The following is a 17,865-nucleotide window of genomic DNA, read 5'->3' on the forward strand; positions in this document are numbered from 1 at the left end:
TAGTACATCGTATATTGAATTACATATAAACGTGCATTATTCGTGAATATTGAGAAGCTGTTCGTGGCAATGGTTATTGAATTACGTATTCACAGTCGAAACCCTCTAGTAAAATCAAAACAAATGCCAGCCCATTGCTTCTTACTATATTCTGAACAACGCACAAGTAAAATGTTCAGGATTACTCCAAATGATGGTAACAACTTTGAAATTTTATTGTGGTAAAATATAAAAGCAAATTCAACATATAATTCAAGATGCAGTACAGGAAGTCTTCGGTTTTTATTAATATTTATTTATTTATTTGATAGTTCGTCTTTTTTCAGATGGCAGCACACGTCGATGGCTACGCCAATAAAAATAGCTTTTTCTGTCAATTGTTTCAATCTAATTTTGTATTAACTATTAAATCAGTGAGTATAATTTTAGTGGAGTAAATTTTCATAACTTTCTAGTCACATCGTTTCTTGCATCACCATTTGAGGCTCTGTCTATTATTTGGTAAGTTATGATACTTATAGGTATGAGCAGATATTTATGAGTGTTGGATATAAAATGTCCATTTGCAGAAATATTCTATCTGTACTATTAATAAACACTGAATCCTACCGATGAAGAGTTTTCCACATGCAGATCCTTGTAATTTTTCTCTAACTGAGCCACGTCTAAGATTCCATCGGTCATAACCTTGTTGTGTTCTCGTATGGTTGATCGAAAGTTGTATCGAAGTCCAGCGATACCTGAAAATAAAATAGAACAGTGCTACAAAATGTGGCCAGTTCTATAACTGTAATATTTCTTTCATTTATCCAATGAATGATCAGCGATTATCCAATGAAATGCATACTTATTTGCAATAAGTAGAAGAAACCCCGATTAATGAATCTTCGTTTACTCTTTCTTAAGAATAGTAATGTCACGTCAACTTCGAAATTGGGTGGAACCCATAAAAATAAAGACCAAAGTCTGCGGTTAAAGCTAATAAGCATTATGTTTCATTTATTTGAAGAAGAGATTCCATCACAAAATTTCGCAGGAGTATCTTATTATAATCTAATATACCAGTAAATGCACAGACTGCATGAGTATTATTTAGTGTACTTTATAAATTGCAATGTTTTTTTACGCTACTATCATGTAATTAATGTTTCAAAACAGAAATCCGTTAGGGAGGACGAAATTCTAAAATGTTTCATCATCCTACCCCACATCCATTAGCAGCAAAATCAATCAGGGCTATTTCAGATGAACATTTAACAGGGATGGAAGGATTTGTAGCAACTTTCATCCTGCGATTTCTATATCTTTGGATTGACTTCTTAAATAGGCAGCGAAAGGGATACAGACGGATTCTACTCGGACGATGAAGTGCACGTTTTAAGGCTAAGGGGTTTTGCGTAAATCGATCTAACAGATCAAAGGCTTCTATTGAATCCATCTTACAAGTCAGGAACCTAACTAATTTTTCTCTTTGATCTATTTGTTTTAGACTTTAGAATCTGACACATTTTCAAATGGGAAGTTCTGTACAAAGTAGAGTCTGTAGGCATCACGGATAAGATTCTGAGCTAGGTTGAGGAATAGCTGGAGGCACAAAGGCTGTTTCGGTGGGCTGGGGATACAAGCAGAGTTCTTCAAGGTGTCGTGCTAGAGCCACTCTTGTTTCTCATCTTGAATATTATTGATGCGAGATTAAAGGGTACGATATTGAAATTTTCGGATGATATTAAGAACTGGAGGCTGGTTAACGATGCAAGGCAGGCATCAAAATAATCTTCACGATAGTTTGGACAGACTTCATTGACGGTCGGAGAAATGGCAATTACATATAAGGTTCAATATTTGGAAATAATAACATGAGAATAATTTAGACTAGACCGATTAATTGGAAAAAAAGCTGATGGGTGTAAATGAGGAAAGAGACTTGGGTGTTTTGATACAATCAGATTTGATTTTCTTTTATGGTGCATGAGTTACTTAGGCCATGATATGCGAAGTTTAGATGTCGCATTTGGAATAATGTGATCATGTTTGCAGGTCCTATTTAAGGAAATGGCATTGAGCTTCTTGATAGGGTCCAAAGATTGCGACTGGTCTGGTTAGAGTACGTCTAAAGAGACGTCTATATGAAGAAAGACTACAAATGTGCGGGTCAAATGTAGGTCTAATAAACTGGAACTCAGAAAGTTTATTTGGTGTGCGTGTTGTCGACCACTAGAATTAATTGCTTTGCTGGCGGCTGAGGTTTGCATAGGCTGGCAAAATTTAAGGAGAAGGAATGATAAGATAAGGCAGGTTGTTTAGGCAAAGTTTAAAGCAATGCCCTCATTCCTTGGAGCTTTTGGCCTTTACGAAAACTAACTTGAACCCTACGCTTTCCCACGACCTTATTTTTTATGGGATGAACAAATTATTGGAGAAAAGTACTGCATATGAGTAGCAGTAACCCCAGAGAAATGTATCAACTGTGTGGTATTACACTCAAGATAGTGGAGAATGAAATAGACTTGGGGGTAATTGTGCAGTCAGATATGAAGTTTTCTGAGCAGTGCAGACAGGCTGCCAGAGCAGGTCATGGAGTCTTGTCATGGAATTTTGCTAGCAGGGATAAGGAGGTGATTATCCTCTTATATAAGGCAATGGTCAAGCCACACCTTGAGTACTGCATACAGGTCTGAAAGCCCCATTTTAGGAAGAATGTAAAGTTGCTAGAACGAGTACACAGAAGAGTAACAAGACTGGTGAGGGGAACAAAGGGGTGCTGTTACGAAGAAAGAGCTTAAGTTCTGCAAATTGCAGTGTTTGGAGTCTAGGCACTTGCTAGGTGATCTGATTGAGGTGTATAAGGCCTTGAATGGATTGAGCAGGCTTAATTCTGATGGGATTCTTCCTCTTGCTCAGATTACGAACCTGAGGTTGCATAAATTCAAACTGAGGAAAGACAGTTATCGATAGATATGCAGAAATTTGCCTTTAGCCAGCGGGTAGTTGATTGCTGGAACAAACTTCCATCTGTCGTTATGGTAGTGATAGCTTAAATAAATTAAAGGAAGAAGCGGATAAATTTTGGACCGAGTGAATGGGAGAAATGGGAAGATTTTTTTTTTTTGTATAAGCTTGCTTTTCTTGCATCATATGCTTCTACTAATGCTAGAAAGCCTGCTTCGTTGGATTTTCTGGCCTTACTGTTACTAACCTAACCCTACTCTTCACAAAGGCAGTGCGTTTAAGTAAGCTAGTTGTTGATTACTGTAATAAGTTGCCTCCATTGAGTGGTTGAGGCTGACAGCTGAGGGAAATAAAAGGTCAGTTAGATAGGTACTTTATTTTATTTTTGGCTGGTGCAGCAAAAGCGTAGGGGCGTCTACTTTTCATGGGGCGACCACATTATTGGAGTAATGTTTTGCAGTAAGGTAATATTATTGCTTATATTACATAAAACACTTTCGTAGAAATATGCTTAATTAGTATTACTTTACCATATAATTAATTTTAATATTTAAGAAGTATAGTTTATTTTAACACGTCTCTCTCAACAAGGATGGCAGCAGTGTAAGAAATATTTTACTCTTTGAAATTATGATACGATAATTTTTTTAAAAAGGTACGAAATTACGATACTTTTTTAAACAACTTTGGAATCTTCAAGATACCTGAAACATTTTAAAGTGAGCGTATAATTATTTAAATAACCCCTCCACGTCAGTTGACGTCTGTATTCCCCGGTATCGTGTTCATCACAGCCCTCATGTACTGGCTGTAAAGCTGGAAAACGCTCAGCGTCACGTGCGATATCGTTCAAGATAAATAAATATATATTGATCAGTTAAAACCTCAGCAAAAGGAAATTTAAGATGCATTTATGGAGAACAGAAACTTATAGTAGAGTAAAGAGAAACTGTAAATGCATCACACTTCAATATATTGAACATTTTAGAAACACTCCTAGTTCAAGAATAATTATCATAATTTGACAAACTTGGAGGAGTAACCGCTCACCTTTAAGACTCTCTTCGGTTGCTAGGGTGTCCCATAAAGACAATTTATATTCTTGCTTGTGACCAGAGCGTATAAAATTGAGAGCTGTTTTCTTGTGATCAGCTGCTTGAACTCGACATTCTTTTTCATACTCCATACCGATGTTGCCAGGTTTTTTCCTACGTTTGTAGTCCATTGAGTCATCCGAATTTCGTTCATCCCTCTGGAAAAGAAAGAAACAGACTAAGTCAATAAAATGTTTACTGCAGCTCAATTATCTATGGAGTATCTCAGTAAATCCTAGTTTGGTAATTACATACCCATTTAAATGTTTAGAGATAATTTTATCTAGTAAACAAAGCCAAATATCTGATGGCGCACCCGTTTGTGCGAAAGAGAAAGATTTTTCACTAAATAGTTCTTGAGTTCTGAAGTAAATACTATATAAATGTGAAATTAATGAACTCGTTATGGGAGAATAGTTTGAACTTCTCGAATATTCAACAACATTCTAGCAAAACAGCAAAAACATTATCGTAAATTCTCAGGCAAGCGTGTCTGTGACGTCATAAGTGTGCAGGGGAGAAAAATAAGTGATTGAGGATAGAGAAGTATTGTTCGTAACTGAATAAAAAAAAAAATGGATGGAATATTATGCAATATTTAATAAGAAAACCAGAAAATCAGAGAATTAAGCAAAAAAAAATTAGGTTTTGATTATATCTTGAGTTTCTAGTATAACTAGATGGAGCCAGGACCACATACAGTGATTGCTGTTCTCCATTTCCTGAAGGAACATTTTAATGATAGATTCACTCTAATCGATAGTAGACTGCATGATCTTCATGGTCGCGCTCATCAGACATGAATCCCTGTGATTATTTCCAGTGAAGATTCTTGAAGAGCAATGTCTGCTGGAATCTACATACCGTTGTAGAAGTGAAATCACAGATGCATGGAAAACATCTCTAAAAGAAACCTGCCTGCAGTTATAGTAGACTACAATTGGCATCTGCAAATATTCTTGTTTACAGAAATCACACACTGAATACCATTGGCAGTGTCAAATGAAAGCAAGCTTACAACAGCATCAGCCAAAAAAAAAAAAAAAAAAACCCCACGACACCTCCCATTTTACCTATTCATTCCCTCCAATAGTTTCTACTTCTTCCTTGAATTTATTTACACTATCAACTACCACAACAGATGGAAGTTTGTTCCAGAAATCAACCACCTACTGGCTAAAGGCAAACTTCCACACATCAATTCTGCAACCATCCTTCCTCAATTTGAATTTGTGCCCCTAAAACACCTCAATTAGATCATCGCTCAAGTACCTAGTCTTCAGACGCTGCAATTTGCAGCAGACCTGAAGCCTTCTTTTGTTTCCCTCACCGCTCTAGTTGCCCTTCTTTGTACTCGCTCAAGCAGCTCCACATCCTTCCTAAAATGAGGCCACCAGGCCTTAAGCCTGATAAATATAGAAAACAACAATGGGTCCAACACCGAACCATGGGGACTCCACTAATAATATTAGTCCATGAAGAGCAAAGTCCATTGATTACCACTCTCTAGCTTCTCCCACTCAACTATCCTTTATTCATAGCAGCAACTTGCCCTTAATGCCACACTGCTCGAATTTGTATAGCAGTCTTCCATGTGCAACAGTATAAAAGCTTTTCTGACGTCGAAGCATATGATATTAAATTTATTTTTTTGTATCCAGTTCCTTTGTAACCACATCGCAGTGTCCAATGAAATTGGTCAAATAAGACTTCCCCTTAACAAACTTATGCTGTGTCTGGAGTATAATTGCATCTTTGTGTAGATGATCCTGCAATGATCCCTTCTTTTACCAGTGACTCCATTATTTTCCTCAGAACAGAAGTTAAACTAACTGGTCTGTAATTACTCGTGTCACCTTTTGTGAATTGGAGATACATTCGCACATCTCCAGTCCATGGGGACGTCCCCTGTATCCAAGGGTGCTCTCATAATTAATGCTAAGAGTTTGCTTACTTCCTTCGTTGCCTCCTTTAATATAAATTGGATAGATCTCATGTGCCTTTCCTATGTTTAACTTCAACAATTTCTCTTCCACTTTCCTTGCGTTTATTACAAAATCATTTAGCTCCCTGTTAGAGTTTAATAAACTGTGCTTTCCCCTTCCCTAAAGAAACCGCGCTGCACCTACATACGCACCTCTAGCATGCGTCTTCAAACCAGTTTCCCTCTGTCTAATATTTCCATCTTTCATTTTATCAACTCTTCCTAGAGACATGTCGTAATGAAACAATACACAAACATTATCTTAGCACCGAAATTTCCCAGCATTCCACAGCTGAGAATGAAGTCTTTTTTTTTTTAAAAAAGTATTTCCATCACGACAACAGAAGCAATTATTCATTCGTGACATCTCACACTACTACACTGTGTGACGGCTTCTTTCAAGGCTGGCGACACCCTTAAGAAAGAACGAAACAGTTTTGTTAGGAAAACTGACAGACAGCAGGAAGATGACAGCCTTGGAAACCAAGTAACGTGGAAGGTTACAGGTGTACTCAAGTGGGGAAAAAGGTGACGGAAGAGTGAGAAGGAGGAAGGACAGTATTTACGGAAAGGGGCGTTCTAAGCAATGCAATTCTGAATTACAACCGGGAAATGTTTTCCATATTTCTGATCAGTTGCGCGGTTAGACCAATAGGTGGAAAATCACCATGTTCACATTCGGATATTTCGAGGGGATTTCTCTTCAAGGAAAATGAACACCACGGATATATTAATAGCCGTGGTGTTGAGGCTATTAATATATCCGTGGTGTTCGTGTCTCAAATATCTTTCAAGAAAGTCGAATTTTCAAAAATATATTATTAAATTAAAGATATGAGTAAAATATGGGTCAAAGTTAAGGTTCCAGTTCAGTCAGAGAGTAGGGAGGTACACGCCCTATGAGTGACCGTAGTTCACGACAGCGTGGCTACTAAATACGGTAATGCTCGCTCTCTCTACCTTGTGAACTTGTCCCACTTTATGTTGTCGTCCCTGAGTAGAAACAGAAAATTTTTATGGTTTAATGGTTAGTTTATTTAATCATGAAATTATAAAACGTTTCAGTTACTTAATTAATTTAGTATTTAAAAGCGAACTCAAATTCTGGTTAATATCTCACGAATCGTTTATATCATTCCTTTCGAATGATAAACCATTTGTCTTTATAGATGCAAACTCGTGACCAATATCATGAACAGTTCAAGTACAGTTTTGGTGTAATAATATTAATACTCGTACCATATTCGTTAGCTGCATTCCATATATCTTTTACCCACATAATTCGTGGTACCAACTGCTTTTGTAACAAACGCATTTCTTAGGTCAATAGTTTGTTGATGAGAAAGGTGGAATTACGGCATGAATCCTTGCAACTAAATTGTTAACCACAGGTGGCTCGTTATGACAGCAAAAGTGTCGTAAGGAGGATTATTTCGTATGCTGTGTATTGAAACATGTACCTCATGAATAATACTTCCTACGTTGTTATAAAAGAAAAATATGATACTGATAGAGCGGAAATAAGTTAGCAGCGAATTAGGAAATCACAGGAAGGGCTAAATTTGTACAGAATAAAAGTCATTCACTCTTCCATCCTTCCAGCATGCTTTTCGAACAATTTGGGTTATGTAAAAATTACCACCGTGAAGCAACATTACAACATTGCTGACATGTAAGCCACCGCGTACAGGCTGCAGGTATTAGGGCCGACAAAATAAATCCAAACCTTTCCATATTTATAACGAAAGGACAACAAAATGAACGCGAGTGAACTTTACGTTCCCACCGACACAAACCTGATAATCCAACGGCCCTGGTTGGACTATCAGGAGGAATTAAAACAGTGTTTCTTTCAGGGTGCCACTCAACTTCATTCTCCAACCATTTCACCAATATTCAGATGGATAAGAAACGGAAAGGATTGAGCATCACGAAGGTAACTCGCATTTAACCTCTCGAGAACTGAAGGCTCATATGATTTCACATTTTGGGAAAACAGTTCAGGTTGAATGAAAGGAAGCGGACTTTTCCCCATCAGACAAAAAATAAAATAATACTAAAACAAACCAGAATATTCACGCTATCTCATTCCCCCAAGGTTCCAGTTCCATCCAGTTCCAGCCGAACCGTCCAGTTCGGCTTTGAACTTAGCAAGACTCCCTGCTTTCGTCACGTTGGGACGCTGCGAGTCTGCATTTCGTGCGGCGAAGGACGGCACTATCATGAGATCCACCTTTCTTATATCCTCAGGTTTTATATTTGTGCCCCAAAGTTCTTGTTAGAGGGAGAATGGACCTTCCTCATTCAGAATTTTAAGAAATTCTGAATGAGGAAGAATTCAGTTTTTTTTTTAAGGTGGAGTCTCCATACCTGAATACAATATTATAAATTCCGCCTAACTATCGCCTTTTAAAGAGATGGTAATGACGTCTTTCTCCCTGTTAGCAATATCATGGACAGGACATGCCTTCTCAACCGTCTGTTTATACTGAAGGGAAAATTTAATATCCGATTGAATCGTATTACCTAAGTGTTTGTCGCCTTGAACAACGTGTAGATCCAGTTCCTCACAAGGTTATACGTAACTTTGAGATTTCTGTTTCCTAAATCTTACATCCAGAAGTATTAAATTTTTTATATATATGGTCCATTTTTCGATCCATATACTCGTATGTAACCAAACCAAGTATTTTCGTAGCAACATTGTCTGGATGGAATTGCTGACAATCTCCACACCTTCAAATCATCATAAAACTGACAGTTTACCTTGCATGAGCTCATCAGTATTATTTACGAAAATTAGAAAGAGAGACCACGTGTTACGCTGGTCCGCTCTAAAGACTAACGATTTATGACAACCCTTTATCTCTCCTTCTTTTAGCCAGCTTGCGATCCAGCATAGGATTTTACCAGTAACTCCAACTACTTCCAGTTTATATAGCAGCCTTCCATGACAAGCAGTATCACAAAGCTTTACTGAAGTCTAGATACATAACGTTAAAACTGCATTAATAGAACTGAAATTATTAAAATTGTTAAAACTGCATTCAACTGCTTAATGAATGCATCAAAATGTATTAGTTTAGTCAGGCATGACCTTCCCTTAACGACCCCATACTGGAATCTATTCAAGATATCATTCTTGGCGAGATGCGCTCCTGAATCGCATCTTTAACCACAGACTTTGTAACCTACTGTACTACAGAAGTAAAATTCGTCTTTAGCTTCACATCTATGAATTGGGAGACATTAGCGCACTTCTTCGTCCAAAGGGACTTACCAGAGTCTGAAAACACTCTGACATTTTCCAGAGATTTCGGTAGGCTTGCGACTCTAAATATCATAAATAATTAGTCGAGAAATATATGATCAACCCCTAATATTTCTACTTGACTTTCTGTGGGATTTCCACTGCAACCAAAAAGCATCGCTCTCCCCCATGCTTCCCTATAACTCCTGAACTCACAAAATTCACGAAATTCTTTATCTCGTATCTCCGAGTGGCATCATGTCCCAGTAAGTCCAGCTTCATCACCATTAGTAGACGTGATGAAAAGCTAAAAATTCATTTAATTTGATTACAATACTCTGAGATATTTTAGTTAGTTAAAAGCATTTTTCCATTTGATCTAAGATTGCTGGTGGATTTTGCTTCTATTTCAGTTTCCCTTTCAGTGTTTAAGGTTAATAATTACACACAAGGCGCTCTCAGAGAGGGTGCAAGTTTAATTTCCCATGCCACTGACATGAGTCAATCGTGTGCCGACTTGCCTTTCCTCCGAACTAACAGTTTCTCTGATCCTTAATGCCTCTTCAATGGCATTAGCAAAAAACCCTTGTACCTCATCTGTGAATATTATCTTTACAAAATAAATTCTGTTTACCGAATAAGGCCAACCAAGCTGAGAAAAATTCCTCCATTAAGTCTTGCAGAGTTCCTCAAGCGTAGATTCAACCTATCATAAAATCCCTTCTGTCATGTCCGGGCAGAAATGCAGGCACAGGAACATTTTGTCGTATCTGGCGACACTTTTTCAATATGCCCTTTATTTCATAACTAATTCATCAGTTTTTTAAGTTTAAATAATTAGTGCCAACGTGTATTATCACGTACCACTTATGAGCTGATAAACTGTGTTACATCGTCAATTTTGCAGATGGTAAACATACTGTTTCTATGTTAACTGTTTTTCTTACAGAACGTTCCCTTTCTTCATTACCACTGAATCCGCAGTTAAGAGTATCTCCTGTGAAACCAAAGCATTCTGGACAGGTTGATGCATTTCTAGGGTGGAATTCGGAAATACGTGATTCAACATAGCATCAGACACTTGAATTTTGTATCAGATCTACTGCACCTTGCAGTGTTACACTTTTATCCAGAAGGCGATGACAATGCGCATTGTGTCAGAATGGTTCGGAGAACGTGGCACCGATTTTCACCTTCTTCCCTGGCGCTCACATTCACCTGATCTAAATCCTATTGAGAAATGTGGGATATGCTGGAGAGAGCTATTGGGCAACTAAGTCCCCTTCCTTGAACTTTGTCGCAGCTGCGCGATATTTTCCTGGAAGATTTGGTACAATTGGACCAAAACACACTACACATCTTATGGAATCCATGCCCAGCGCACATTTTTTGCTGTTATTCGAAACAAAGTCGATACTGAATCAAGTATCGACTTGCGCATTTCCTGACTAAATTACTGATAACGAAGTCTCCATGAATAATAAGTTTCAACTTTTTAAATACAAACTTAGTTAAATACAAAAATAAGCTAACTTACGTGTGCTTATGATACAATTTACAGTATTGTTTATATTAAGTTAAACACGCTATTTATAATTATAAATGTTTATAAATGCTAGGATTTGGTGACAAAAACGACTGCTAGCAACAGTTATTAATTCAAACAAATGTATCTTCCGAAATACATGATTCGAGAAATAAACTGAGTTATTTGATCACAGAGAAAAAGTATAAGATGAGATAATAATTTAGATCACTAGCTTTAGTGGACCTGAAAAGAATGATAACTAATCAGGCAGCTGTAGAACTCGCCTGTGAACAACAACTGCACACCATTGAAGACTATGGCCACAATTATATTCTCGTAAACTGTATGACCATAAAGAAATATAAGAAAAAAAATTAAACTACAGATAAATAGATAAAAAAGAAATATAAAAAAAATATTAAAAAAAATTAATGCGTAAAAGAATTACTATAAAGCAGAGATGATAATTTTAAATGAGAATGCACGAAAATGCGAATAACTTCGAGTTAAAGAGTGCTGGAGACAAATTTTCAAGCAAGTTGATTGGATTATTATTGTAGTCAGTCTTTGACATACTGGCAAAAACAGAGCAAGGGTTGTGGCCATATTCCATTTGAAATTATGAGGCCATGGCGGACATTAGTGCAAATTGTTGCACTATCTTGCTGAAACCACACTTGAACAAAATTCGCCTTAATGAGATACCAGGAATTCATAGGCTATGTTAATGTACCGTTGAGAAGTTACAGTTTCTGTGAGAAAGATGGGCCTAAAAATCCTGTGATGGGTCATTGCACACGCTCTCCAACCTTCACAGGACAATTTCGTGTGTTTCTTGGGGGTTTTCAGCACAAAGTAGACAAGTATTCTGAGGGTTTACATACCCAGTTAGACGAAACCAGACCTCACCAGAGAAGAAAGTACAATCTAACATCAGAGGGTCTTCATCTGCTTTTCCCGTTAACATCCACAGCAATGGCGTCGTTTTCTGGTGGCAAAAGAACAACATTCCTTTTCTAAAGAAAACAGTTTTAAATTCCTCACCTGTCAACTGCCGTATGACATTCCCTTTTGTTGTGCAAGCCTCCACAGTGAGTATGTGAACTTCCTGTCAGAGACTCTCCCTCAACCCATGCTAAACATTCGTCACTCACAACAGTGGATGCGCAAACAACTCACATTTGCATTCACTCACTGAACATTTTCCCGAGCTGCCTCTGGCACTATTTTACTCGAAATTATTAGCATTTTATCATCCTGTACCTTGATATGTGTTTTGCTCTTTAAATGAATGGCTTCTGGTGATAAGATAAGACCAAACTGAATGCAAATCAACGAAAATAATGCTTTAATTAATGCAGTAAAAAAAAAAATTAGCAGCATTTCTATGCAGTGTTCAACGATGGACATCAACCACTACTACGTATTTCGAAATACCAAACAATTGGCTAAATCTCTGTAATTTCACTGGCTGTAATAAAAACAGTGTGTGTGTGTTGTTCAATGGCTAGAGCGTAAACAATTTAGATAAGCTTGTCAGTGTACCTGCAGTCATTATCACTAGGATGTATCTCACCTTTTATAAATACAAATAGAAAATCGAAAGCTGCCAAGATAAAGAAAATAAATTAATGAATACGATAGGAGAAAGAACACAAATAAATCTTCATTAATTCGATCATTTCCATTTTTATTCCCAATAACAGGTCGCTCAACAACCTATAAAAGGTGTTCTTTCTTGTACCGTTTGATGGATCTATTGCGAGTGAAAGAGTATTAAAACCTACAAGGGTAAAGTCCAGTCACTCGAAGTCCTTGGAGTAAGCTAGAAGGAAAGCAAGGGTTATCGTGTCACACATCAACGAAGACTTTAAATGTCTGTTTTATCTCGAAGCACAGGTCGTTAAAATTAGGATAATCCAAACTTCGCACTTGGCAAAACATGCATAAATGGAAACAGCACGTCATCATCAGCTATTGCATGCTTTGAAATAGCGTGAATGCAACGTGGCAAAGTCATTTTTAATTTTCTATTGTCTCTCATATTTGGTGTATCGCAAATATTCATTTTTACTTCATGTTTCACTCCTATTTACCATATTTCTTCTCTCCACGCTTCATTACATTTCCTCTAGCTTTCCTCTCTTCTGTTATTTCATAAATTCGCCCTCCATTCCTCTCTTTCGACATAGCCACTTCGTTAAATAGAAGGAAATAGAGTTCGTGACCTAAATGAAGACATCCAGGATAATGTGCCGATCCTAAATAGTACTGCAATCACGTTTGCATAAAAAAAAAAAAAAAAAGTGGAACAATTTCACCACCAAATAGCATTTCCAAACTTTAGTTTTGGAAATTGTGATATATTATTAACGACGTCATCGCGTTGAACTCTATAACCTCTCGTGAAGACACGTTTTTGGAGATAGTGCAAGGGTCGTTGGCCAACAAGTCCACAACCCTTGCCCTAACACTTCAACATGGAACTCCAAGACCTTTTAAAACGATGGCGTCCAACTTCGGATGTACGAAGCTCGTGTTCGAACTTCGTACATCGGAAGTGTCAGCTTTCGGAATATTCAGGTAAACTTTGGATTTTTGCACTTATCACCGAGTTTACATCTACAACGATGTAGCGATCAGAGACCAATCAGAATGTCTTACCTCTGCAGAACATGTTTCCGGGAAAATATTCCTAACATCCGCCCTTGATCGCTGTTGGCGACGACTTTTTGTTGCTTGATACTCCGTGAATTTTTTTCGTACAGTTGCTTGTTGGTGTTTGGTTAAAACCTTCATGAATTTATTGTCAATCTCATCTTTGGTTTGCTCCTCTGAAAATAGAGAAATAGAATTAACGAAAAATTAATTGTAATATTACTCAATTAAAATGGTACTCATCACAACCAACAATACATAAAATTATTCAATTCTATTGGTTAAGAGCTAATACTTCACAACATCAGTGATGAAGCAATTACCAGGTGTCAGAGAGCTAATCAAGAGTCTCTAATTAAGGCGTATATTAGTAAGTTAAACTTAGAAAGGCTAATGGGCAATCTCTCTTAAAAATTAACACTTAGACTAACAAGCAACACTAGAACAATGATCGAGTTTAAAATTCTGGAAATAAAAATTTAAAGGAAATTTGTGGGAATTGATCATCAATGTTATGAAGGACGATTGGTGGTGACAGTGCCCTAAAAGACATCATTTTTGTCCATCGAGGGCCAAAATAACAAAAAAAAAAAAATAGGTCAGAACTATAGTACATGGTGAGAGAATGAAGACAGGGTTGAACTTACCATTTCGAGAACCAGGTGAACGTAAGTGGGAAACAAATTATATCAAAGCGTGTTGTAGCATATATATACTGTGGGGATGACGTACGTAATATGAGCACCCTCTTGAGATAAGTAGAAAGAAAGAAAACTAACGCCAGAACAAATAAAAAGAATAATACAGTTAAGAAATGCCAAGATACTAAGGCCAAAGTGCGACAGAAATCAAGAGAAAGCTAAAAAGAAAATAAATTAATGAATACGATAGGAGAAGAACACAAATAAGGATAGATAAAATTAAATAAAATAAAAATTAATGGAGTCATGCTTTTAGGTGTACAGAAAAGCCATATAGGTCAGATAGTCCAAAGTTGCAAAGGTCGCAATCGTTTTGGGGGTTGAAAAGTAGTTCCGAGGAGTAGGGGGAGGTGGAATCTGTGGGGTAGTATGTACATTTAATAAATAAATGGAGATGAGATGAGAAAGGTGACATGCCAAACCAAACAGGAAAAAAGAACCACCGTCTAACTAGAGTCTTCATCCCCGACTCTTGTGATAAAAGAGAGCTATACATTAACCAACAATAAGATCAGGAAAGAGAGAACAGGCAAGTTAAAACCAGATATAACGAACCAGAAGGCCTGATTATTATCATGAATCTGAAAATACTCCAAAAGCAATTATCCCATTCCATCCTGCTCACTGAAAATATCATCAAGATTCTGAGAAATTCAATGTTGACCGCATCCAGACCTCGGCTAAGATTCGTAGTAAAAGGGATCTTGCCACCTTTTATATCCTTAGAAGACCGGGACACAATAGTGCGTCTTAAACTTTCTTTTTTGTTTATTTACGTTACCCCACTTATAAATCATTAATAATCATCACTCAGAGCTTGTATAAGTCCAAAACCAACGTCGCCCACTCATTTGCTAACTCCCTCATATCCAGGGAAACAGTGTCCAACAGTCATTTACTATTCACCAAAGAATATTACACTGATGCAATAAAGACTAGACACTGGATGATACTCTTGATAATTTATTTTAATATTTTTTCACCTGCGTCGTTTTAAGCCTAAAAACCTTCATAAAAAAATAAGAAATAATTGCCGGATTTCTTCTCCGATTTTAATAAAATTTGGGACGTCTCTGTGAAAGAAACAAATAAAAAATTAAATGAAAATCCTTTGGTCTGACTATGACGTTTGATGATATTTCATGAGAAGCACGTTGCGAAGTTTAAAATGACGCACACACTTGTGAGGGAACGAATAGCGCAGCCTACCAAACGGGAACGTTTTAATGACACAGCAAGAAAGTAACGGCGTAAATATTTGTACGTGTGAGATTTTACATTTACGCTATCATTATAAATCACAGATTGTTTGTGCAGAAGACGATAAACAGATGGAAGAGGAAGAGAGAACTCAGTCAAAACCTTTCCTTTTAAAAGAATTCACGATCAAAGCGCCTGCGATATCTCGGCAAAATCAAAGCAAAAGGCCCAATTGTATGACCCATTGGAAAGTTGGCAACTCTGTTTTGCATGAGTAATCTTATTCCTGTGTAACACTAACAAATTTCTAATCACTTAGCTTTATATAACAGTTTGGTGATGTCCTAACGTAACATAACGATCCCAATGGATCACAGAATGCTGAGGAGGTTGGGTATAAAGGAAAAATCTATTTTCATTTATATTAAAAATGTTTGTGCTGTCATTCTGTAGATGTCACAGTATCCTATAGTTCCTGGGAGAAATATTATAAATAATATTTCACTCAGGATATTAAAACGTACAGTTAATGAAAACTTTGGTAATCTGTATCAATGCTTTCTTGCACTAATCTTGTAGAAAATTTTTTCAAAACAATTGAATCGTGGCCACTTTAACATAATATAACTCAGAATAAAGTAGACCTCAGTGCCTAAATAATTGATCTTAGACGGGCCATTTGTAAAATAAGTCTGTTAATTCGATGTGTATACTTCGCAGTACTAAAGTTCATGAGAATGCAATCAGTATCTTTGAAAGTGTTTTGTTGGAAATGGAGTTGCTGGTTGATCAAACATTAAAGCAGTTACTCTACAGTACGAAACAGATTCGTAAAAGGGCCACCATCAAAACGTACAATGCAGACACAAGCGGCTATATTTCCTGAAATTGGCAGAGAGTTGACAACGTGCAACAACTCGTGACAGGAGACGAAGTGTTAGCAACAACTCGTCCGTGGTCTTTTAAAATTGGTATCAGTATTAGTAGTGGCAAATTAAGCAAGAAAGCAAGCTTATACAATATCAACCAAAAAAAAAAATAATAATAATAATAAATATTTCCAATATCACCTGTCCATCCTCTAACAATTTATCTAGTTCTTTCTTGAACTTACTCAAATTACCCACTTTTACAACACTACGTGGAAGTTTATCCCAACGATCAACTATCCGCTGGCAGCAGGCAAACTTCCGTACATCTATCCTGCAACCCACAATTTGAATTTGTGCCCCTTCATGTGTGTGTAATCTGAGCAAGACGAAGAATGCCATCAGCACCGAGCTTGCTTAATCCATTCAAACCCTTAAACGCATCAATCAGATCACCTCGCAGGTGTATAGTCTCCAGACGCCACAATTTTCAGAACCTAAGCCTTTCTTTGTAAGAGCACCACTTTATTCCCCTCACCAATCTCGGTGCCCTTCTCTGTGCCTGTTCCAGAAGCTCTACATCCTTCCTAAAACGAGGCCTCCAGACCTGTATGCAGTACTCAAGATTTGGCATGACCACGTCTTATACAATGGGATAATCACCTCCGGATCCCTGATGGAAAACCATTGACAAAACCCCATGAGCAGCCAGGCCGGCTGCACTGTTCAGAGAACTTTATATCTGAATGCTCAATTACCCTGTCCTTTTCGTTTTTCATTATCCTGATTGTACTGCAGTGTAATATAGTACCACGCACTTGGTGCGTTACTCTCGGATTACTGCTATCCATATGCAGTACCTTGCATTTGTAAATATTAAAACTTCAATTGCCACTTCTGAGCCCATCTACCTAAACTGCCTAGATCTTGTTGCAGTAGCAAACCTTGATTACTATTATTTGATCACCCTGCCAACCTTCGTATCTGGAAATTTGGACATTAAGCCTGATATGTCTTCATCAATAAATGTAGAAAACAACAATCGCCACAGCACCGAATCCTGGGAGAACTTCACTAATAATATTAGTCCACGAAGAGCAGTGTCCATTAATAATCACTATCTCTGTCTTCTCCCACTCAACCATCCCTTTATCCATAGCAGAAACTTGCCCTTAACGCCACACGGCTCTAATTTGTACAGCAATCTAGTATGTACAACAGCGTCAAAAGCTTTCCTGAAATTCAATAAATCTATTTCCCACCCACAACGATAGTAAAAAAAGAAGGTAAACTGCAGCCATTATCAACCCACTGCAGGATGGTAGCCTCCTCAACAATTCATGCTGAGGGAAATGGACAATAATCTGCCATGCTGGTCCAGTTTGGGTTGGCAGATCGACCGTATTTAGCAGTCAGAGGCTTGAGCCCTGGTCTACTCAAAGAGCGTGTGCTACTGCACTCCCGCTCATGACCACTCGGCTACGGAGGCCCTCCTAACCTGAGGGAACTTGTAATCTCAACATTAGCTCACGATGTCATTCAAACAAACTTAGCTATAGATTTATCACTTAGCCTTAGCTTCCAGCCTTCACGAGTTCTATTATATCATAGTGCACATTGTTTTATATATCT

At 37.5% G+C, this 17,865-nt stretch overlaps 1 protein-coding gene across 1 annotated transcript in view; it reads right to left on the reverse strand.

Moving 5' to 3' along the window:
- LOC150077136 (rho GTPase-activating protein 18-like) overlaps positions 1-17,865 on the reverse strand; it is a 99,458-nt gene that overhangs the window by 65,870 nt on the left and 15,723 nt on the right. Inside the window, exons 4-6 of the mRNA XM_090385626.1 lie at positions 13,470-13,639; positions 4,000-4,201; positions 610-740 (exon numbers count right to left, since the gene is read on the reverse strand). Of these exons, the coding sequence (XP_090241752.1) occupies positions 610-740; positions 4,000-4,201; positions 13,470-13,639 (503 nt within the window). The remainder of the gene's footprint in view (positions 1-609; positions 741-3,999; positions 4,202-13,469; positions 13,640-17,865) is intronic.

The sequence above is a fragment of the Mastigoproctus giganteus genome, chromosome 12 (assembly GCF_048544385.1).
Source record: "Mastigoproctus giganteus isolate SK-2022 chromosome 12, ASM4854438v1, whole genome shotgun sequence".
In the NCBI taxonomy this organism is placed as follows: domain Eukaryota; kingdom Metazoa; phylum Arthropoda; class Arachnida; order Uropygi; family Thelyphonidae; genus Mastigoproctus; species Mastigoproctus giganteus.